Source organism: Rutidosis leptorrhynchoides, chromosome 2 (assembly GCF_046630445.1).
Source record: "Rutidosis leptorrhynchoides isolate AG116_Rl617_1_P2 chromosome 2, CSIRO_AGI_Rlap_v1, whole genome shotgun sequence".
Lineage (NCBI taxonomy): Eukaryota > Viridiplantae > Streptophyta > Magnoliopsida > Asterales > Asteraceae > Rutidosis > Rutidosis leptorrhynchoides.
The window spans coordinates 319,385,001-319,409,539 of NC_092334.1; the positions used below are offsets into that span (position 1 = coordinate 319,385,001).

At 35.4% G+C, this 24,539-nt stretch overlaps 1 protein-coding gene across 1 annotated transcript; it reads left to right on the forward strand.

The window, feature by feature from the left end:
* Positions 1–19,032: 19,032 nt before the first annotated feature.
* Positions 19,033–21,851, forward strand: LOC139888784 (uncharacterized). Its single transcript, XM_071871771.1, has 5 exons — positions 19,033–19,239; positions 19,293–19,722; positions 19,823–20,054; positions 20,336–20,918; positions 21,315–21,851. The coding sequence occupies exons 1-5, from the start codon at positions 19,033–19,035 to the stop codon at positions 21,849–21,851; spliced, it is 1,989 nt and encodes a 662-aa protein (XP_071727872.1).
* Positions 21,852–24,539: the final 2,688 nt, after the last annotated feature.

Sequence of the window (24,539 nt, forward strand, 5' to 3'; positions counted from 1 at the left end):
CTTGATTAATTGAAATAGGTTTCATATAGACAATTGACCACCCAAGTTGACCGGTGATTCACGAACGTTAAAACTTGTAAAAAAACTATATGATGACATATATATGGTTATATATATAGTTAACATGATATTATGATAAGTAAACATATCATTAATTATATTAACAATGAACTACATATGTAAAAACAAGACTACTAACTTAATGATTTTGAAACGAGACATATATGTAACGTTTATCGTTGTAACGACATTTAATGTATATATATCATATTAAGAGATATTCGTACATCATAATATCATGATAATATAATAATTTAAAATCTCTTTTGATATTATAAACATTGGGTTAACAACATTTAACAAGATTGTTAATCTAAAGGTTTCAAAACAACACTTACATGTAACGACTAACGATGACTTAACGACTCAGTTAAAATGTATATACATGTAGTGTTTTAATATGTATTTATAAACTTTTGAAAGACTTCAATACACTTATCAAAATACTTCTACTTAACAAAAATGCTTACAATTACATTCTCGTTCAGTTTCATCAACAATTCTACTCGTATGCACCCGTATTCGTACTCGTACAATACACAGCTTTTAGATGTATGTACTATTGGTATATACACTCCAATGATCAGCTCTTAGCAGCCCATGTGAGTCACCTAACACATGTGGGAACCATCATTTGGCAACTAGCATGAAATATCTCATAAGATTACAAAAATATGAGTAATCATTCATGACTTATTTACATGAAAACAAAATTACATATCCTTTATATCTAATCCATACACCAACGACCAAAAACACCTACAAACACTTTCATTCTTCAATTTTCTTCATCTAATTGAACTCTCTCAAGTTCTATCTTCAAGTTCTAAGTGTTCTTCATAAATTCCAAAAGTTCTAGTTTCATAAAATCAAGAATACTTTCAAGTTTGCTAGCTCACTTCCAATCTTGTAAGGTGATCATCCAACCTCAAGAAATCTTTGTTTCTTACAGTAGGTTATCATTCTAATACAAGGTAATAATCATATTCAAACTTTGGTTCAATTTCTATAACTATAACAATCTTATTTCAAGTGATGATCTTACTTGAACTTGTTTTCGTGTCATGATTTTGCTTCAAGAACTTTGAGCCATCCAAGGATCCATTGAAGCTAGATCCATTTTTCTCTTTTCCAGTAGGTTCATCCAAGGAACTTAAGGTAGTAATGATGTTCATAACATCATTCGATTCATACATATAAAGCTATCTTATTCGAAGGTTTAAACTTGTAATCACTAGAACATAGTTTAGTTAATTCTAAACTTGTTCGCAAACAAAAGTTAATCCTTCTAACTTGACTTTTAAAATCAACTAAACACATGTTCTATATCTATATGATATGCTAACTTAATGATTTAAAACCTGGAAACACGAAAAACACCGTAAAACCGGATTTACGCCGTCGTAGTAACACCGCGGGCTGTTTTGGGTTAGTTAATTAAAAACTATGATAAACTTTGATTTAAAAGTTGTTATTCTGAGAAAATGATTTTTATTATGAACATGAAACTATATCCAAAAATTATGGTTAAACTCAAAGTGGAAGTATGTTTTCTAAAATGGTCATCTAGACGTCGTTCTTTCGACTGAAATGACTACCTTTACAAAAACGACTTGTAACTTATTTTTCCGACTAGAAACCTATACTTTTTTTGTTTAGATTCATAAAATAGAGTTCAATATGAAACCATAGCAATTTGATTCACTCAAAACGGATTTAAAATGAAGAAGTTATGGGTAAAACAATATTGGATAATTTTTCTCATTTTAGCTACGTGAAAATTGGTAACAAATCTATTCCAACCATAACTTAATCAACTTGTATTATATATTATGTAATCTTGAGATACCATAGACACGTATACAATGTTTCGACCTATCATGTCGACACATCTGTATATATTTCGGAACAACCATAGACACTCTATATGTGAATGTTGGAGTTAGCTATACAGGGTTGAGGTTGATTCCAAAATATATATAGTTTGAGTTGTGATCAATACTGAGATACGTATACACTGGGTCGTGGATTGATTCAAGATAATATTTATCGATTTATTTCTGTACATCTAACTGTGGACAACTAGTTGTAGGTTACTAACGAGGACAGCTGACTTAATAAACTTAAAACATCAAAATATATTAAAAGTGTTGTAAATATATTTTGAACATACTTTGATATATATGTATATATTGTTATAGGTTCGTGAATCAACCAGTGGCCAAGTCTTACTTCCCGACGAAGTAAAAATCTGTGAAAGTGAGTTATAGTCCCACTTTTAAAATCTAATATTTTTGGGATGAGAATACATGCAGGTTTTATAAATGATTTACAAAATAGACACAAGTACGTGAAACTACATTCTATGGTTGAATTATCGAAATCGAATATGCCCCTTTTTATTAAGTCTGGTAATCTAAGAATTAGGGAACAGACACCCTAATTGACGCGAATCCTAAAGATAGATCTATTGGGCCTAACAAACCCCATCCAAAGTACCGGATGCTTTAGTACTTCGAAATTTATATCATATCCGAAGGGTGTCCCGGAATGATGGGGATATTCTTATATATGCATCTTGTTATTGTCGGTTACCAGGTGTTCACCATATGAATGATTTTTATCTCTATGTATGGGATGTGTATTGAAATATGAAATCTTGTGGTCTATTGTTACGATTTGATATATATAGGTTAAACCTATAACTCACCAACATTTTTGTTGACATTTTTAAGCATGTTTATTCTCAGGTGATTATTAAGAGCTTCCGCTGTCGCATACTTAAATAAGGACGAGATTTGGAGTCCATGCTTGTATGATATTGTGTAAAAACTGCATTCAAGAAACTTATTTTGTTGTAACATATTTGTATTGTAAACCATTATGTAATGGTCGTGTGTAAACAGGATATTTTAGATTATCATTATTTGATAATCTACGTAAAAGCTTTTTAAACCTTTATTGATGAAATAAAGGTTATGGTTTGTTTTAAAATGAATGCAGTCTTTGAAAAACGTCTCATATAGAGGTCAAAACCTCGCAACGAAATCAATTAATATGGAACGTTTTTAATCAATAAGAACGGGACATTTCAGTTGGTATCCGAGCGTTGGTCTTAGAGAACCAGAATTTTTCATTAGTGTGTCTTATCGAGTTTGTTAGGATGCATTAGTGAGTCTGGACTTCGACCGTGTTTACTTGAAAAATGATTGCTTAACAAATTTTGTTGGAAACTATATATTTTTAACATGTGAATATTATGTGATATATTAATCTCTTAACGCGTTTGATATTATGTGATAGATGTCTACCTCTAGAACAAGTCCCATTGACTCACCTAATAATAATGAAGAGTCAAATGTAAATTGGAATGATTCGTGGACTGATTCACAAGTTCCCGAAGAGGAACCGGAAGAAGAGTCGGAACCGGAAGAAGAATCGGAACCGGAAGAAGAATCGGAACCGGATGAAGAAATAGAACCGGTGGGGGAAATAATAAAACGGTTAAGTAAAAGAAAATCCTCAACCAACCAACCAAGGTTAATTATGGTCAATGGTGTTTCCTCCAAGGAAGCAAAATATTGGGAGGATTACCAATTCTCCGATGAATCGGATTCCGACGAGAATTCCGATGATGTTATAGAAATTACCCCAACTGAATTTAAAAAGGCAAAAGAAAATAATAAGGGAAAGGGCATAAAAATAGAGAAATCTAATTCCAACCCCGATGAACTTTATATGTATCGTCAACGCCCGAAGTCCTTAAGTTGTAACAATGACCCGGGAACCTCTAAACCACCAGGTTTTTCTAAACCAATGTGGACAACGACGGCTCGTATTAGGGGAACATCATATATCCCTAGAAACTTGGCAAAACGAACCAAAACCGAAGAAGAAGAAATGAGCGAGTCGGAATAAGATAGTTGTATTCGTGTGGTGTAATATATGGAATATAGTGTTCTTATGCTTTATGATATATGTAAAAATTGCTTGTATTAATAAGTATTTTTTTTATGAATCTAACTCTTGTCTATTTTACAGTTTAAAAACACAAAATGGATAGACAACCCAATATTTTAAGAGACCTACCCGGAGACATGATTGATGAAATCTTGTCTAGAGTCGGCCAGAATTCTTCGGCACAACTATTTAAGGCGAGATCAGTTTGTAAGACATTCGAAGAACGTTCCAAGAATGTCTTGGTTTATAAGAGACTTTCGTTTGAAAGATGGGGGATATCACATTGGGAAACCCATAAGTTACGATGTGTTTACTTTGACGCATATATTGCGGGGAACCCAAATGCTATTTTACGGAACGGGTTAAGAAATTATTTTGACTCAATATATCCGAATATTGGACTTCGTGATTTAGAAAAAGCGGCTAACATGCAACATAAAGAAGCATGTTATGCTTACGGATTAGTAATGTTCGCTTCTCACCAAAGTGAGAACAAGAACATCGGGCTACAACTATTAAACAAAACGTTTCCACAAGTGACGGAGTCGGTAATTGGGGTAAGAAATGAGGTTTTTAGATTGTTACGGGACTGTTGGACATTACGTAACCCTCGTCCCTTTGACGACGTTACAACACGCTGTCTTATCAACGGCCATAACGGTTATGTTGCACAAGACCAAGGATGGGAAGTAGTCCTAGTAAAACCAGAATGCATGACTTGTTTCTGGACGTATGAATTACGTGTCTTTATTGCCTTTGCTGAACGACTTGTGTACTAGCTAGAATTATCTTCACAACTATCTTGTATCAAAGTTATTGTGTGCTATATTTCATGCTTTATGTAAAATAAGCGGTATTGTAAGTTTGTAAAATATTGTATAAAAGTTTGAACGCGAAATATTATTATAATCAGTTTTTCATATAGAATTGTAGTAGTTGAATTGTATATTAGCTACTAAGTATGAACTTAACGGGTAGGTACTACCCGAATTTAAACTTATAAAACGCTAATATGAAGAAAAAGCTTTTATAAATGAGTTCATATTATGCTACGAAATACTATTAACTACTCTTAATATTCTGTATGATTAACTTGTTCCATTTAACTATTTTGAAGGAAATGGCACCGACTACTCGACATACCGTGAATATGAATGAAGAGGAATTCCGTACTTTTCTAGCTTCAAACATAGCCGCAGTACAGGCTGCGCTACATACCAACAATAACCTTGGATCTAGCAGTACAGGAAATCGTGTAGGATGCACCTACAAAGAATTCACTGCCTGCAAACCTTTGGAATTTGATGGAACTGAAGGACCGATCGGATTGAAACGGTGGACCGAGAAGGTTGAATCGGTGTTTGCCATAAGTAAGTGTACTGAAGAGGACAAAGTGAAGTACGCTACGCATACCTTCACAGGTTCTGCGTTAACATGGTGGAATACCTATCTAGAGCAAGTGGGACAAGATGATGCGTACGCACTACCGTGGTCAGCATTCAAGCACTTGATGAACGAGAAGTACCGTCCCAGAACCGAGGTCAATAAGCTCAAGACAGAACTTAGAGGGTTACGAACCCAAGGATTTGATATTACCACGTACGAAAGACGATTCACAGAATTGTGCCTATTGTGTCCGGGAGCATTCGAAGATGAGGAAGAGAAGATCGACGCGTTTGTGAAAGGATTACCGGAAAGAATCCAAGAAGATATAAGTTCACACGAGCCCGCCTCCATACAACAGGCATGTAGAATGGCTCACAAACTCGTGAACCAAATTGAAGAAAGAATTAAAGAACAGACTGCTGAAGAGGCCAATGTGAAGCAAGTCAAAAGAAAGTGGGAGGAAAACGGTGATAAGAATCACCAATACAACAACAACAGCAATTACAACAATAATCGCAACAATTATCCCAACAATCGCAACATCAATCGCAACTACAACAAACGGCCCAACAACAACAACAACAACAACAACAACAACAACAACTACAACAATCATCCCAACAACAATAATAACCGCAACAACAACAACAATCAGAAGCAGCTATGCCAAAGGTGTGAAAAGAATCACTCGGGGTTCTGCACCAAATTTTGCAACAAGTGTAAAAGAAATGGTCATAGCGCGGCGAAGTGTGAGGTCTACGGACCAGGGGTTAAAGGAACAAATGGTGTCGGAACGAGTAATGGCGGAGCAAGTAGTGTTGGAGCAAGTTATGCCAATGTAGTTTGTTATAAATGTGGAAAACCGGGCCACATTATTAGAAATTGCCCGAACCAGGAGAACACGAATGGACAAGGCCGTGGAAGAGTTTTCAATATTAATGCGGCAGAGGCACAGGAAGACCCGGAGCTTGTTACGGGTACGTTTCTTATTGACAATAAATCTGCTTACGTTTTATTTGATTCGGGTGTGGATAGAAGCTATATGAGTAGAGATTTTTGTGCTAAATTAAGTTGTCCATTGACGCCTTTGGATAGTAAATTTTTACTCGAATTAGCAAATGGTAAATTAATTTCAGCAGATAATATATGTCGGAATCGAGAAATTAAACTGGTTAGCGAAACATTTAAGATTGATTTGATACCAGTAGAGTTAGGGAGTTTTGATGTGATAATCGGTATGGACTGGTTGAAAGAAGTGAAAGCGGAGATCGTTTGTTACAAAAATGCAATTCGCATTATACGAGAAAAAGGAAAACCCTTAATGGTGTACGGAGAAAAGGGCAACACGAAGCTACATCTTATTAGTAATTTGAAGGCACAAAAACTAATAAGAAAAGGTTGCTATGCTGTTCTAGCACACGTCGAGAAAGTACAAACTAAAGAAAAGAGCATCAATGATGTTCCCATTGCAAAAGAATTTCCCGATGTATTTCCGAAAGAATTACCGGGATTACCCCCACATCGATCCGTTGAATTTCAAATAGATCTTGTACCAGGAGCTGCACCAATAGCTCGTGCTCCTTACAGACTCGCACCCAGCGAGATGAAAGAACTGCAAAGCCAATTACAAGAACTTTTAGAGCGTGGTTTCATTCGACCAAGCACATCACCGTGGGGAGCTCCTGTTTTGTTTGTCAAGAAGAAAGATGGTACATTCAGGTTGTGTATCGACTACCGAGAGTTGAACAAACTTACCATCAAGAACCGCTACCCACTACCGAGAATCGACGACTTATTTGATCAACTACAAGGCTCGTCTGTTTATTCAAAGATTGACTTACGTTCCGGGTATCATCAAATGCGGGTGAAAGAAGATGATATTCCAAAGACTGCTTTCAGAACACGTTACGGTCATTACGAGTTTATGGTCATGCCGTTTGGTTTAACTAATGCACCAGCTGTGTTCATGGACCTTATGAACCGAGTGTGTGGACCATACCTTGACAAGTTTGTCATTGTTTTCATTGATGACATACTTATTTACTCAAAGAATGACCAAGAACACGGTGAACATTTGAGAAAGGTGTTAGAAGTATTGAGGAAGGAAGAATTGTACGCTAAGTTTTCAAAGTGTGCATTTTGGTTGGAAGAAGTTCAATTCCTCGGTCACATAGTGAACAAAGAAGGTATTAAGGTGGATCCGGCAAAGATAGAAACTGTTGAAAAGTGGGAAACCCCGAAAACTCCGAAACACATACGCCAGTTTTTAGGACTAGCTGGTTACTACAGAAGGTTCATCCAAGACTTTTCCAGAATAGCAAAACCCTTGACTGCATTAACGCATAAAGGGAAGAAATTTGAATGGAATGATGAACAAGAGAAAGCGTTTCAGTTATTGAAGAAAAAGCTAACTACGGCACCTATATTGTCATTGCCTGAAGGGAATGATGATTTTGTGATTTATTGTGACGCATCAAAGCAAGGTCTCGGTTGTGTATTAATGCAACGAACGAAGGTGATTGCTTATGCGTCTAGACAATTGAAGATTCACGAACAAAATTATACGACGCATGATTTGGAATTAGGCGCGGTTGTTTTTGCATTAAAGACTTGGAGGCACTACTTATATGGGGTCAAAAGTATTATATATACCGACCACAAAAGTCTTCAACACATATTTAATCAGAAACAACTGAATATGAGGCAGCGTAGGTGGATTGAATTATTGAATGATTACGATTTTGAGATTCGTTACCACCCGGGGAAGGCAAATGTGGTAGCCAATGCCTTGAGCAGGAAGGATAGAGAACCCATTCGAGTAAAATCTATGAATATAATGATTCATAATAACATTACTACTCAAATAAAGGAGGCGCAACAAGGAGTTTTAAAAGAGGGAAATTTAAAGGATGAAATACCCAAAGGATCGGAGAAGCATCTTAATATTCGGGAAGACGGAACCCGGTATAGGGCTGAAAGGATTTGGGTACCAAAATTTGGAGATATGAGAGAAATGGTACTTAGAGAAGCTCATAAAACCAGATACTCAATACATCCTGGAACGGGGAAGATGTACAAGGATCTCAAGAAACATTTTTGGTGGCCGGGTATGAAAGCCGATGTTGCTAAATACGTAGGAGAATGTTTGACGTGTTCTAAGGTCAAAGCTGAGCATCAGAAACCATCAGGTCTACTTCAACAACCCGAAATCCCGGAATGGAAATGGGAAAACATTACCATGGATTTCATCACTAAATTGCCAAGGACTGCAAGTGGTTTTGATACTATTTGGGTAATAGTTGATCGTCTCACCAAATCAGCACACTTCCTACCAATAAGAGAAGATGATAAGATGGAGAAGTTAGCACGACTGTATTTGAAGGAAGTCGTCTCCAGACATGGAATACCAATCTCTATTATCTCTGATAGGGATGGCAGATTTATTTCAAGATTCTGGCAGACATTACAGCAAGCATTAGGAACTCGTCTAGACATGAGTACTGCCTATCATCCACAAACTGATGGGCAGAGCGAAAGGACGATACAAACGCTTGAAGACATGCTACGAGCATGTGTTATTGATTTCGGAAACAGTTGGGATCGACATCTACCGTTAGCAGAATTTTCCTACAACAACAGCTACCATTCAAGCATTGAGATGGCGCCGTTTGAAGCACTTTATGGTAGAAAGTGCAGGTCTCCGATTTGTTGGAGTGAAGTGGGGGATAGACAGATTACAGGTCCGGAGATTATACAAGAAACTACCGAGAAGATCATCCAAATTCAACAACGGTTGAAAACCGCCCAAAGTCGACAAAAGAGCTACGCTGACATTAAAAGAAAAGATATAGAATTTGAAATTGGAGAGATGGTCATGCTTAAAGTTGCACCTTGGAAAGGCGTTGTTCGATTTGGTAAACGAGGGAAATTAAATCCAAGGTATATTGGACCATTCAAGATTATTGATCGTGTCGGACCAGTAGCTTACCGACTTGAGTTACCTCAACAACTCGCAGCTGTACATAACACTTTCCACGTCTTGAATTTGAAGAAATGTTTTGCTAAAGAAGATCTCACTATTCCATTAGATGAAATCCAAATCAACGAAAAACTTCAATTCATCGAAGAACCCGTCGAAATAATGGATCGTGAGGTTAAAAGACTTAAGCAAAACAAGATACCAATTGTTAAGGTTCGATGGAATGCTCGTAGAGGACCCGAGTTCACCTGGGAGCGTGAAGATCAGATGAAGAAGAAATACCCGCATTTATTTCCAGAAGATTCGTCAACACCTTCAACAGCTTAAAATTTCGGCACGAAATTTATTTAACGGGTAGGTACTGTAGTGACCCGAACTTTTCCATGTTTATATACATTAATTGAGATTGATGTTTACATGATTAAATGTTTCCAACATGTTAAGCAATCAAACTTGTTAAGACTTGATTAATTGAAATAGGTTTCATATAGACAATTGACCACCCAAGTTGACCGGTGATTCACGAACGTTAAAACTTGTAAAAAAACTATATGATGACATATATATGGTTATATATATAGTTAACATGATATTATGATAAGTAAACATATCATTAATTATATTAACAATGAACTACATATGTAAAAACAAGACTACTAACTTAATAATTTTGAAACGAGACATATATGTAACGTTTATCGTTGTAACGACATTTAATGTATATATATCATATTAAGAGATATTCGTACATCATAATATCATGATAATATAATAATTTAAAATCTCTTTTGATATTATAAACATTGGGTTAACAACATTTAACAAGATCGTTAATCTAAAGGTTTCAAAACAACACTTACATGTAACGACTAACGATGACTTAACGACTCAGTTAAAATGTATATACATGTAGTGTTTTAATATGTATTTATACACTTTTGAAAGACTTCAATACACTTATCAAAATACTTCTACTTAACAAAAATGCTTACAATTACATTCTCGTTCAGTTTCATCAACAATTCTACTCGTATGCACCCGTATTCGTACTCGTACAATACACAGCTTTTAGATGTATGTACTATTGGTATATACACTCCAATGATCAGCTCTTAGCAGCCCATGTGAGTCACCTAACACATGTGGGAACCATCATTTGGCAACTAGCATGAAATATCTCATAAGATTACAAAAATATGAGTAATCATTCATGACTTATTTACATGAAAACAAAATTACATATCCTTTATATCTAATCCATACACCAACGACCAAAAACACCTACAAACACTTTCATTCTTCAATTTTCTTCATCTAATTGAACTCTCTCAAGTTCTATCTTCAAGTTCTAAGTGTTCTTCATAAATTCCAAAAGTTCTAGTTTCATAAAATCAAGAATACTTTCAAGTTTGCTAGCTCACTTCCAATCTTGTAAGGTGATCATCCAACCTCAAGAAATCTTTGTTTCTTACAGTAGGTTATCATTCTAATACAAGGTAATAATCATATTCAAACTTTGGTTCAATTTCTATAACTATAACAATCTTATTTCAAGTGATGATCTTACTTGAACTTATTTTCGTGTCATGATTTTGCTTCAAGAACTTTGAGCCATCCAAGGATCCATTGAAGCTAGATCCATTTTTCTCTTTTCCAGTAGGTTCATCCAAAGAACTTAAGGTAGTAATGATGTTCATAACATCATTCGATTCATACATATAAAGCTATCTTATTCGAAGGTTTAAACTTGTAATCACTAGAACATAGTTTAGTTAATTCTAAACTTGTTCGCAAACAAAAGTTAATCCTTCTAACTTGACTTTTAAAATCAACTAAACACATGTTCTATATCTATATGATATGCTAACTTAATGATTTAAAACCTGGAAACACGAAAAACACCGTAAAACCGGATTTACGCCGTCGTAGTAACACCGCGGGCTGTTTTGGGTTAGTTAATTAAAAACTATGATAAACTTTGATTTAAAAGTTGTTATTCTGAGAAAATGATTTTTATTATGAACATGAAACTATATCCAAAAATTATGGTTAAACTCAAAGTGGAAGTATGTTTTCTAAAATGGTCATCTAGACGTCGTTCTTTCGACTGAAATGACTACCTTTACAAAAACGACTTGTAACTTATTTTTCCGACTAGAAACCTATACTTTTTTTGTTTAGATTCATAAAATAGAGTTCAATATGAAACCATAGCAATTTGATTCACTCAAAACGGATTTAAAATGAAGAAGTTATGGGTAAAACAATATTGGATAATTTTTCTCATTTTAGCTACGTGAAAATTGGTAACAAATCTATTCCAACCATAACTTAATCAACTTGTATTATATATTATGTAATCTTGAGATACCATAGACACGTATACAATGTTTCGACCTATCATGTCGACACATCTGTATATATTTCGGAACAACCATAGACACTCTATATGTGAATGTTGGAGTTAGCTATACAGGGTTGAGGTTGATTCCAAAATATATATAGTTTGAGTTGTGATCAATACTGAGATACGTATACACTGGGTCGTGGATTGATTCAAGATAATATTTATCGATTTATTTCTGTACATCTAACTGTGGACAACTAGTTGTAGGTTACTAACGAGGACAGCTGACTTAATAAACTTAAAACATCAAAATATATTAAAAGTGTTGTAAATATATTTTGAACATACTTTGATATATATGTATATATTGTTATAGGTTCGTGAATCAACCAGTGGCCAAGTCTTACTTCCCGACGAAGTAAAAATCTGTGAAAGTGAGTTATAGTCCCACTTTTAAAATCTAATATTTTTGGGATGAGAATACATGCAGGTTTTATAAATGATTTACAAAATAGACACAAGTACGTGAAACTACATTCTATGGTTGAATTATCGAAATCGAATATGCCCCTTTTTATTAAGTCTGGTAATCTAAGAATTAGGGAACAGACACCCTAATTGACGCGAATCCTAAAGATAGATCTATTGGGCCTAACAAACCCCATCCAAAGTACCGGATGCTTTAGTACTTCGAAATTTATATCATATCCGAAGGGTGTCCCGGAATGATGGGGATATTCTTATATATGCATCTTGTTATTGTCGGTTACCAGGTGTTCACCATATGAATGATTTTTATCTCTATGTATGGGATGTGTATTGAAATATGAAATCTTGTGGTCTATTGTTACGATTTGATATATATAGGTTAAACCTATAACTCACCAACATTTTTGTTGACATTTTTAAGCATGTTTATTCTCAGGTGATTATTAAGAGCTTCCGCTGTCGCATACTTAAATAAGGACGAGATTTGGAGTCCATGCTTGTATGATATTGTGTAAAAACTGCATTCAAGAAACTTATTTTGTTGTAACATATTTGTATTGTAAACCATTATGTAATGGTCGTGTGTAAACAGGATATTTTAGATTATCATTATTTGATAATCTACGTAAAAGCTTTTTAAACCTTTATTGATGAAATAAAGGTTATGGTTTGTTTTAAAATGAATGCAGTCTTTGAAAAACGTCTCATATAGAGGTCAAAACCTCGCAACGAAATCAATTAATATGGAACGTTTTTAATCAATAAGAACGGGACATTTCAATATGTGCATGATATAGCCAAAACGAACAGTTTTTATTCGTACGGTGTCGCTAGGCCGCAGGGCGTCAAATTCAGTTGATCATGGTAGCATAGAGTGGTTTTGTTTATTTATATTATGCGGGGCCTAAATTTACTTTTACTTTCTAAGGTGTAGAAGGTGTAAGTTAACCTAGTGTCGTATTTTTGAATAGATTAACGAATTAAAAATTAAGTGGATAATTGTCTTTTATTTAAATTACCTAGATAAAGGATAATAGTTGGTTTAAGCTAATGGTCCTAAGTGCAGAAAAGTAAATAAAGTGGAAGAATATCTGGAGTATGCAGATCAGGGAAATGTTGACCAAGATATTTTAGTGAAAGGTAATTATGCTTATGTTAAGGCTATGTTTGGAATGATGTAGATCTGGTTGGATGAGCCAATTACACAGACCTACTTATCTCTAAACTCTCGGAGTTCTCTTTGAGCAGTGAAAAGTATGTCACTTGGTTGTATAATTAAAATGCAGCTATACCTTGGAGGTTATCCTTAGTAAAGTACTAGGCTTATTAGTAAGTTAAGCTCTAATCCTAACCCTCGTTATCAGTTTAGTTAACTGAATAACAACGTGTCGTGTTGATTGAACACTGATCACAAACGGAAGGAGTCCGTCGGTTTAAGTTGGCAAAACCTTAAATGAAAACTAATAACCATTTCATCATACTAATGAGATCATATCAGTTCAAACATTATACAGCATTACAGTTGATATACAGAAAGTAAAGCAGATAGAAACCTAATAGATACCTAGACAGTTGATATGACTTAGTAATAAGGCAACAATCAAACAAGAACATGCAATAGGCTTGGGTCACACAGTAAAGGCACTAACTAGATCTTAACAGCTCCTAAGAGGTCTCATTGAACAGTAAATAGGCATAATAGGTCATTCATGTCTCAATTCCAAAGTTTCGTGTCCTAAAAGCGCATTAAGTGCCTCACGGGAACTCTGGCCATACCGGGTTCATAGAATCTTCAGATACAGTATAACCAGGGGTCTTAATCCTATGAAGTAGCTAAGTTCATATAGGTGGACAAGTCCTGATCACAACCTAGGTTGGTCAATCCTTAAGATGCTAGCATACAAATCTATCAGACTTACTAGTTCAATATTTCGACAACAACCATACTAAATTAACATAATTATGCTAACCCAAACTTCTATCATGGCAACATACAGATTATTTAATCTATCATGGTAATATCGTAACGCATTATTAAACATAAAAAGTAAGAATAGATGTTTAATACAAAAGACAAGCGTTTCGGATAAAAGCCTGAAAAGGCTGAAGAAATCTGCCCGAGATCGTAGGGACTCGCCGGGATATCCTCCGGAAAATAAAAGCTAAGCTAGCTACAACTATAAACTAACTAAAACTTGAATTTATAAAATGAATTTGTAAATTGAGTATGTGTTGAAATGGATGGAGAGAGCCCTTTAAATAGACTTTATTTTTGCCTGTAAATGGCTGGCTTGGCAAGCCGTTTGGGAAGCCGTTTGTCACGACCCTACTTTTTCCGTTATCTTTTACCGTTTATTATTTAATGTCCGTTAATTGTTATTCATGCCACGTCATTTCTATGACCTATATTATTATTTTAGTAATAATGTATTAATTATATGTTACGTGAATATTTGTATTCATATTTAAATTTGTACGTTTCTACGTGTCATGGATTTCTATCCGGCAAATCTTTTCGGTTTTCAAACCAACGGTCAGACTTTTGAGATTTTTGAATCCCAATTATTTTAAATATGATATTTTTATATCATATGGTTATATATAGTGTTTATATATTTTATTTGTCGCGTATATGTTATCTTTCCAAATATTTAATCGCGGAGTAGCGTTTTCGCGTTTCGGGTTTCGTTCGAGCGTTCGGGCGACAAGCTAATTGACTTTTTATCATTTTGGGCTAGTGGGACCCACCCCCATGCTTTGGTTTGGCCGAACCCCATATAGAGGGGGGGGCTTTTGTGCAATTTTTGATTAATCACATTTCAATCTCAAAAATCATTTTAAACTCCTCATTTTTAACCTAGCCTTTTCTTTTTCATTTCTCTATTTCCTTTTCCTTGTTCTTGGCCATTGATACCATACCCCAACATCATCATCTTCTTCTTCAATCAAGCAATCATTTCAAAGGGCTTTTAACATCATCGGATTCACCGCATCGTCCTCTACACGCTCATACCTTTCAATTCTTGATTAGGGTATAAACCCTAACCCTAAATTTTTGATTTTTATTTAATTTTTATATTTTTAATGTTATTATGATTATATAGTACTTGTGTATTGTTGGATTGATGATTGTATGCATAGAAATGCTCGTTATTGTATGTTTTCGGTTTGATTGAATTGGGACAACGGGATTTCTGATTATTTCTGTACACTTTTCTATTGTTTATGATAAAATAAAGTGTTTAGATGAGTTCTTCTCATCAAGACAATAATTTTGAACTTTGAATTCATGTTAATTCGAGTCCCGAATCAAAAGTTATGCTTAATTTGGTGTTTTCATGAGATTAAAATGTAAAAACGAATGTATTTATTTTTGGGCCAATATTGTGACCATTTTTGGAGTCTCTAGGGTGTACTAGTGTGTTAGGATTGATGATGGGATGGACATTCATGTTCGGGTCATCGAAATCCGAGCTACGGGTCACCCGGAATGACAAACAAGATTTTGAACGGATTAAAGTTCCATGTTGATTCATGGCTGTTGGTCATGACTTGGGGACTTATTTTATTGTGTTCTTGAGTACACTAATGTGTAGGGTTGTTTGGTTATACGAAGATATATATAAAATTCGTTGAAAACCGACACCCGGGGCTCAAGTTATGACCCGACGAATGTTTAATTAAACTTATGGTTATAAAATTTTAACTTATGTTATAAATAATGATTTTCATTATTATGAAATTACTTATGATATAAAAGTAATTATTTTAAATTAAGACTTATGATATATATATTTATTATATCATTTATTAATTACATTATGATTTAATTAAACTTTTAATTAAACTTATGATTAATAATATTTTTATTATTAATGAAAATACTTATGATAAGTATTAAACTTATGTTATAAGGTTATTATAATAAGACTTATAATAAAGATTAATTATTTATTTAATTATTATAAGGCTTAATTATTATTTAATTATAATTTGATTATTAAATACTTATGGTTTAATAATTATAATTAAATACTTATGATATAATTAATAATTCATTATTAATTAATAACACTTATGATATGATTAAAAATTTAATATTAATTAATCATACTTATGTTATGATTAATATTTATTTAATTAATTAAATACTTATGTTATATTAATTATATCATTAAATACTTTTATAAAAATTACTACCCTTCGAGAAAATGAGGAGAGAGAATTTTAAGAGAGAGAGTGCGAGGAAAGAGTGGAGAGCTGTGAGAGCAAACAATCATCAAACGGGGGTGACTAGAGATCGAGGGTTCTATAGCGGTATCTATGAGACTTCTAACTCGCGGTTCTTCAAAAATCATTGGAAATCGTTCATGTTTTTCAACTTCCCGGAGGAATGGAATGTGGTGGATCTATGGAGAAGATTCAAGCCATATGGATGGGTTAGGGATGTTTATTTGGTGAAGAAGAGACTGAAAAATGGGAAGCACTTTGCCTTTGTGAGATTCGATGGGGTTACTGATGAAACCTCATTGCTAGAGAAACTGAAACAAATTCGTTTTGCGGGTTTGGAGATCAGAATTTTCAAGGCTAAGGAAAGAAATGCTAAGGAAGAAGAGAGGAGGGCAGAATCTGATCCAAAGTTTGCACAGGAAGCTCCAAAACCCGATGCAACCAAGGAGTACATCTCCCCAAGATCTATCAGAGATCGTAGGAAATTCAATGAGGTGGTTGACAACAGAGCATTCAAGAAGGTGGAGAATCCACAACCCGAGGATTTTGATTTAAGGAGTATACTACAAAAAAAGGTGCTGCTGGTAACTCTCATGAAAAAGAGAGAACGGTCAGTATTTCATCATCCACTGAAGGTGATAACCAGGTTTTGATGGAAAAGGCATTGATAGGTGAAGTCAAAAAAGTTGAATACTTGGAACAACTTAGCTTCATATGCAGCTCTAAAGGTCTTAACTCCTTCGAGGTAAAATACCTAGGAGGGGCTGAGGTAATGTTGGTATTTGAAGATGGTGCTACAGTGGCAAACATCATGAAATAGGAAGATCATTTTCTTAGGAAATGGTTGGACAACATCCGTCTGGGTACATCACCTCATGATACAGCAAGTAGACTCTCCTGGATTAACATTATGGGAGTCCCAATTAAGCACTGGACGGAGAAAACTTTTCGGAAGATTGCTGAATGGTACGGGAGAATATATGATACACACAATTGCATTATCACAGGAGATCAGAGTTTAATAATAGGACTGGTCCTGATTAAAGCCTGGGGTTGCAACCTGATTAATGAAACTATAAGGCTTAAAGTTGGTACAAGTGTTTATTATGTTAAAGTAGTAGAGGAATTAAAAGTTGTGATTGAGATCGAAGTGGAACAGACAAAGACAAGTGATTGGGAAGATGACAGTGATGGTTCTGATGAAGAAATTATGAGTGACGAATTTGTCAATGATGAAGACCTTTATCGGAATCTTGCCGGTGAAGATGGAGTGGCCAGAAATTGCAGAGTCGACATAGAGATAGAAGATGAAGGATCAAGATGCATGGATCATGGCATGGGGAGCAGAGATAATAATTGCAACGACGCTCCAAATTCCAAGGAAGACGCAGGGTATGATGACATTGGAAACATACAAAATAACGGCCCTAGGGTTAATGAGGAAAATCAAAATATTGATAAAAAGGAAAAGTCGCTGCATGCTGAGACTAGGAATATCGAGGTGGAAAGTGGAGAATTACAATTTAATGGGCCACTCAAACCCAATAATCTTGAAGATGTTAATAAGGTCCAAAACGTTGGGCCAGATGGAACTAAGCTCAATGAGATTAACTCGGCTGACCTTGAAAACAAATCAAGTGATAATGGGCTTAACGAATTTATTAATAAATTGCAAGTTAATGAGCCACAGAAAGAGAGGGTCACAAACTCAATTGAGGATATGGATCTTGAACCCAACCTAAAAGACTATGAGGAGGACAAGTACAGTTCAATTCCTGAAACCAATTTTGAATGCGAATCTTTAATTGGAGATATGTGTGACGACAGAGTTAACATCAAGCTATCACAGAAGCGAAGGATTGGAAGAGAGACAAATGATGTTTGGATTAGTATTGGTAATTGGCGTGCATCTTCTAAGATTATGCGTGCTAAATGTTTAGCTAGGTCGAAACATAAGGAAGATAAACAGAAGTGCTCCAAAGGCAGCAAGTCCTTGAAGAATAAGCTCAAATTCTTGAAAAATTCTAAGCAACAGAATAGCTGCAACTCCAATCAACCGATTTCTAAGAAATTAAATGGTAAGTCTTTGAGTAGCTTAAATACAGGTGGAAGTAATAGTTGTGTAGAACTTAAAGAATTTGTGGAAGGAATTGGTCTTGAAATTGTTCAAGATCATGCGTAATTTTCTTCCATATATTCGATTTCTGCTGTTCTTATGAAGATCCTATCTCTTAATATACGGGGTTTCAGGTTGGGTAAAGATAGTAAAGTGGGGGATTGTCGTAAACTTTTAATTCGTGAACAGCCTGACGTGGTAGCTCTACAAAAGACTAAGTGTAGAAATATTGATGATAAATGGGTTAATATACTATGGGGGTCAAGTGATGTTGGGTTCATTCAAAAGGATATGATCGGGAAATCCGGAGGGATGCTGTTATTATTGGATACAAATTCGTTTATAGTTGAGCAGACATTCGTTGATGAGTTTTTTATCGGCATTAAAAGAAGATGGTTCAGAAAAGATTGTTATTGTTTTATTGTAAATGTGTATGGACCACATGATGACTCAAAGTAACAGAAAATGTGGGCAAGTTTGGAAAACTTAATTGGTCATGGTGATAACACTTGGGTGTTATGTGGAGATTTTAACGAGGTTAGGGACCCATCGGAGAGACTTAACAGTGTCTATATAGAGAGAAGGGCTTCTTGGTTCAACAAGTTTATAGATAAAATGCAATTAATAGAAGGTCCAATGGGGGGAAGAAGTTCACGAGGGTTTGCGATAATGGTATCAAGTTTAGTAAACTTGATAGGTTTTTGGTGACTGAAAAATTCTGTCAGATATGGGGTGACATGTCGGTGTTGGCACTTGAAAGAAAAATCTCGAATCATTGTCCTATATCACTAAGAGATAAAGTTATCGATTTCGGTCCCAAACCAATCAAAGTGTTCGACGAGTGGATTGATGTTGAGGATGTTGATCAGGTAATTAATTCAGCTTGGATCAAAAAGGTAGGTGGATGGAGACTTGATTGTGTTTTCAGACTTAAACTAAGAACCGTCAAGATGGCCCTTAAAAAATGGAGCCTGGAGACCTTTGGTAAGCTTGATTCGGAGCTCGCTGAATTGCAAGCTGCTGCATCTGGTTGGGAGAAACTGGCTGAATCGGGAGATCTAACAAATAATGAAAGGATCATGTGGATGAATGCTAGAAGAGAATGGCTGGAAAAAGATAAAATAAAAAATAACATGGCTAAACAAAAGGCTAGAGGTAGGTGGATAAAGGATGGCGGCGAGAATTCAAGGTTTTTTTCACTCTCTCATTCATAGAAGGATTAACAAACGTAACATACGTGACCTTAATATTAAAGGTGAATGGAAGGAAGATCCGATCGATATTAAAGAAGAAGCTTGTGATCATTTTAAGAAACTGTTCAAGAAGAGAAATTCGAATATTATGAATCTGTCTAAGTCATCACAGCAATTCTGCCCAAAGCAACTCACGGCAACTCAGGCTGCAACGTTGGAGGATAATTTTACCGAGAAAGAAATATTTGAAGCAGTTATGGAGTGCGATAGTTCGAAGGCGCCGGGCCCCGATGGGTTTAACTTTAAATTTTTCAAGAAATATTGGAGTCTTATCAAAGTGGATCTCATCAACACACTAAATTGGTTTTGGAATAGATGTGAAATTTCTAGAGGTTGCAATGCTTCATTTGTTACACTAGTCCCAAAAAAGATTGATCCCATGGGTTTAAGCGACTTTCGACCAATAATCTTGATAAATGTTACTATAAAATCCTTGCTAAGATTCTTTCAAACCGGATTCGTAGAGTGATTCGCAACCTTATAGGTTGTGCACAAAGTGCTTTTCTTAAGGGTAGATATATATTGGATGGTGCGTTAATTGTCAACGAGTCAATCGATTACTTAAACAAAGCCCAGAAGAAAAGTTTTATTTTTAAGGTGGACTTCGAGAAAGCTTTTGATAGCTTAAGTTGGGATTTTTTAATGGATGTAATGGAAAGAATGGGCTTCGGATGTAGATGGAGAAAATGGATTCTAGCTTGTCTCAAGTCCGCATCAATATCCGTACTCGTGAACGGATCTCCTACTAATGAGTTCTCACTAAAAAGGGGAGTCCGACAAGGAGATCCCCTATCCCCATTCCTTTTCATTATAGCGGCCGAAGGACTTAATATTCTCACTAAAACGGCGATTACTAATGGCTTTTATAAAGGGGTGGAGATTGGTGCAAGTAATTGTTTGGTGTCCCATCTTCAATATGCGGATGACACCATCTTTCTTGGTGATTGGAGTAGGAAGAAAGCTTGCAACCTTATGAAGTTACTTAGATGTTTCGAAGATGTATCCGGCTTAAAAATAAATTATCATAAGAGTCAACTTTATGGCTTGGGAGTAATCAAAGAGGAAAGTGAGAGAATGGCTAGCCGGTTCAATTGCAAGGTTGGAGAATTAACGTTCACCTACCTTGGCCTCCCGATCGGGTGTAACATGAACAAGGTTAAAATTGGAAGTCGGTGGTGGATAAATTTAATTCAAGACTCGCGGAGTGGAAAGCTAAAACGATCTGAATTGGTGGAATGTTAACCCTTGTTAAATCGGTCTTACATAGTTTACCGTTATATTACTTCTCACTCTTTCGTGCCCCGTCGAGTGTTACTAACCATCTTGAGAGTATTAGAAGGAATTTCTTTTGGGGCGGGTCGGGTGAGTGTCATAAAATGTCTTGGGTCAAATGGGATGTTGCTCTTTTACCTTTTGGGAAAGGGGGGGTTAAACATCGGGTCTTTAAAAGGGAAAAATCTTGCTTTAATTGCTAAATGGTGGTGGCATTTTAAGTCCGAACCAAACTCTCTTTGGGTCAAAATAATCTCTTCCATTTATGGGCCTAGTGGGATGATGTCACGTGCAGAAATAACTAGTCCCAAAGGCAAGTCTATTGTCTGGATTAACATTGTTCGTGCAGGATGGGAGCTAGATAAGATTATCGGTAATTTTCGCAGCTCATTCTCGAGATCAATTGGCGATGGCTCCAACACATCCTTCTGGAACAGTCCGTGGCTCACTGAAATACCATTAAAACTTAAATTTCCAAGATTATATCACCTTGAAGCAGAAAAGGAAGTGACAGTTAGGGATCGAGTCGGCTGGGAAAATCAACAACAGAAGACCTTCTCTTGGAACTGGACTCGCATCCCACAAGGAAGAAATAATGGCGAACTTACTGAGCTGATAAATCTGTTTTGTAATTACTCTAAATCCGACAGGCTCGAAGACACTTGGACGTGGAGGTTAGCAGGTGATGGCCTATTCTACCCTAAGGTACTTTTGCTGCTTATTGATGATGTAACCCTCCACGATAGTAGACCTCGATAGGAAACACTTCGAAATAATTATGTCCCCTTGAAAGTGGAAGTTTTCATCTGGAAATTGTTGAAACGAAGAATCCCAGTCCGAGAAGAATTAGATAAAAGATGTATCGATCTCAACTCTGTCTTGTGCCCGCTTTGCAATGATGGTATTGATGGAATTTAACATTTTTTAACAAGCAACATGTTCATGTAGTTTACACAATAATAAAACCAATTTTAAGATAGTAAAAGCAAGCGGAAGCATTAATAGAACAAGTATATTTGTTAAGCCATTTTGTTAAATCCCATATTAATATCAAGTCATGAAATTATGCTTACATATAAAACAAGTAGAGAAGATGTATACCTCCTCAAGCTAGTTGAGGGTTGTTATCAAGCAAACAAGATGATGATGAAGATGATGAAGAATGGATCCTCTAACTTGAAGCCTCAAGCAAATAATACCCCAAGTAATAACCCCAACACCCTTGCCTTTAGTTAGGATTTGATTTACACTTGAATAGAGCTTGCAAAAAAAAATTTAGAACCCACCTATGAGCTCCAAAAGGCCACGGCCAAAACTCAGCAGAAAATGCTGTTGTGCAGTTTTTTTACAAGCATAAATGTATAGTTTTAACTTGAGAGAATCATTCCAACTTTGGTCAAAGAGTTGCACATGCATATATGGACTTGTGTAGTCTTAAAGTAACAAAACAAGACAAGCATGTGAGTCTTGGAGACCCAAAATCTGTACACGATCTATTTTTATAACAATGTATTTACATATATATAAACTTGTTATATATATATATATATATATATATATATATATATATATATATATATATATATATATATATATATATATATATATATATATATATATATATATATATATATATATATATATATATATATATTATGTTACTTTTACATTTTATAAACCTTTTATAAAATATTACACAATATAATCATTTAAACTTATAAACAATTATATATAAATTATCCAAATAATTTATCTCAAGTGATAACATTTTAGAAAACCGATTTTCTAAAATCCAAGTGTCGCGTATTTACTTAATGATTTAATCGTTAAGCTTGAATACGTTTAAGGTGTCGGTAGGCTTGTTATTGGGTATGACCCGACTTGGATCATAACATATTAATCACATTAATTAAATATATCTCGCGGGCATACGAAAAACCTTCAATCTCCCACTTGCACGAGAAATATAAGAAATTAATGTAAGTGACGGATACCACCTAACGACCGTCCATCACCCCCAATATGTTATGACTTTGGTTCATTCAATAACATCATCCCTTTCGATTTCCCATCTCGAATATGAATAGGTGAATCTTTTCATTATATCCTTTCGTCCTAGATGTCATGTTAATCCAAGAGACACAGAGTGATCATTCTCTTCTAGATTTAACTTTATCAGGCCTTAGGCATCTGACTCTCAACGAATAAGAGGGACAAATTCCATCTTGACTACATACGTCCTAAATATGTACCTTGCATTATGCCTGAGCTCTTCCTTGTGGACTACCATATTTCAGAATAGCGAAGGAAAGAATCAAGGCACAATGATATTCGCCTTTACTCAAGATTACATGTGATCAACCACAAAGGCTCCATTTAGTAAATCTTGAGGGCGGGTCTTCCAATATTTGTATTCCATAAATATCTATGAACCTTAGTTGCAACCTTGCCCCACATTCATCCCGTGAATGTATACCGATCCAAGTTCATAATAGTCTAAACCTCACACTTGTTCCTACAAATGTAATCAACTACGAAATTTAGAATAATTACTTATTCATGGATAAAATATGAAAAATAGGAACTTGACTCAAAATAAATTAATACCATAATTATATTAATGAGTTTGAACAATTTTGTTCCGTTACAATACTTAAAACAGGTCATGACCAATCACTAGAATATCGAAGCCCTGATGCACAAACATGTCCTGCGTGTTTTGCTCCATGTAAGAGCTTCGTGAGAGGATCCACTATATTAAGATCTGTATGAACTTTGCGAATACATATCTTTCCTTTTTCAACTTCATCCCTTATGTAGTTGAATCTCTGCTCAATTTAACGGGTCTTTTGGTGAGCACGAGGTTCTTTGATTTGAGCAATCGCACCCTCATTGTCACAAAAGATCTCAAGAGGGTCCTGAATGGAAGGGACTCCTCCTAAGTCGTCGATGAATTTCTTCATCCATGCAGCTTCCTGAGCTGCCAATGAGGCGGCAATGTACTCTGACTCTGTAGTGGATAATGCAACAACATCTTGTTTTGAACTCTTCCAAGAGACCGCACCTCCATTTAATGTGAAGACATAGCCGAATTGTGATCGAGAATCATCTCGATCAGTTTGGAAACTCGCGTCCACGTAACCTTTTACAGCGAGTTCCTCCTCATCAAACCCATATATTAGAAACATATCCTTAGTCCTCCTAAGGTATTTCAATATACTTTTAACTGCAATCCAATGACTGTTTCTAGGGTTATTCTGGTATCTACTTGTCAAGCTAAGAGCGCATGACACATTCGGTCTAGTGTATATCATTGCATACATGATTGACCCACTGGCAGACGCATATGGGACTTTCTTCATTCTCTCCTGTTCATCTTTCGTGGTAGGACACTGGGATGAACTGAGAAGCGTTCCCTTTTGAATGGGTACCAAACCTTTCTTGGAG

Coding starts and splice junctions, on each gene's coding strand:
- LOC139888784 (XM_071871771.1), top strand. CDS start 19,033: ATGTGGGCAAGTTTGGAAAACTTAATTGGTCATGGTGATAACACTTGG. Junction 19,240..19,292: donor CACGAGGGTTTGCGATAATG/GTATCAAGTTTA, acceptor AAATTCTGTCAG/ATATGGGGTGACATGTCGGT. Junction 19,723..19,822: donor GGCTAAACAAAAGGCTAGAG/GTAGGTGGATAA, acceptor TTAATATTAAAG/GTGAATGGAAGGAAGATCCG.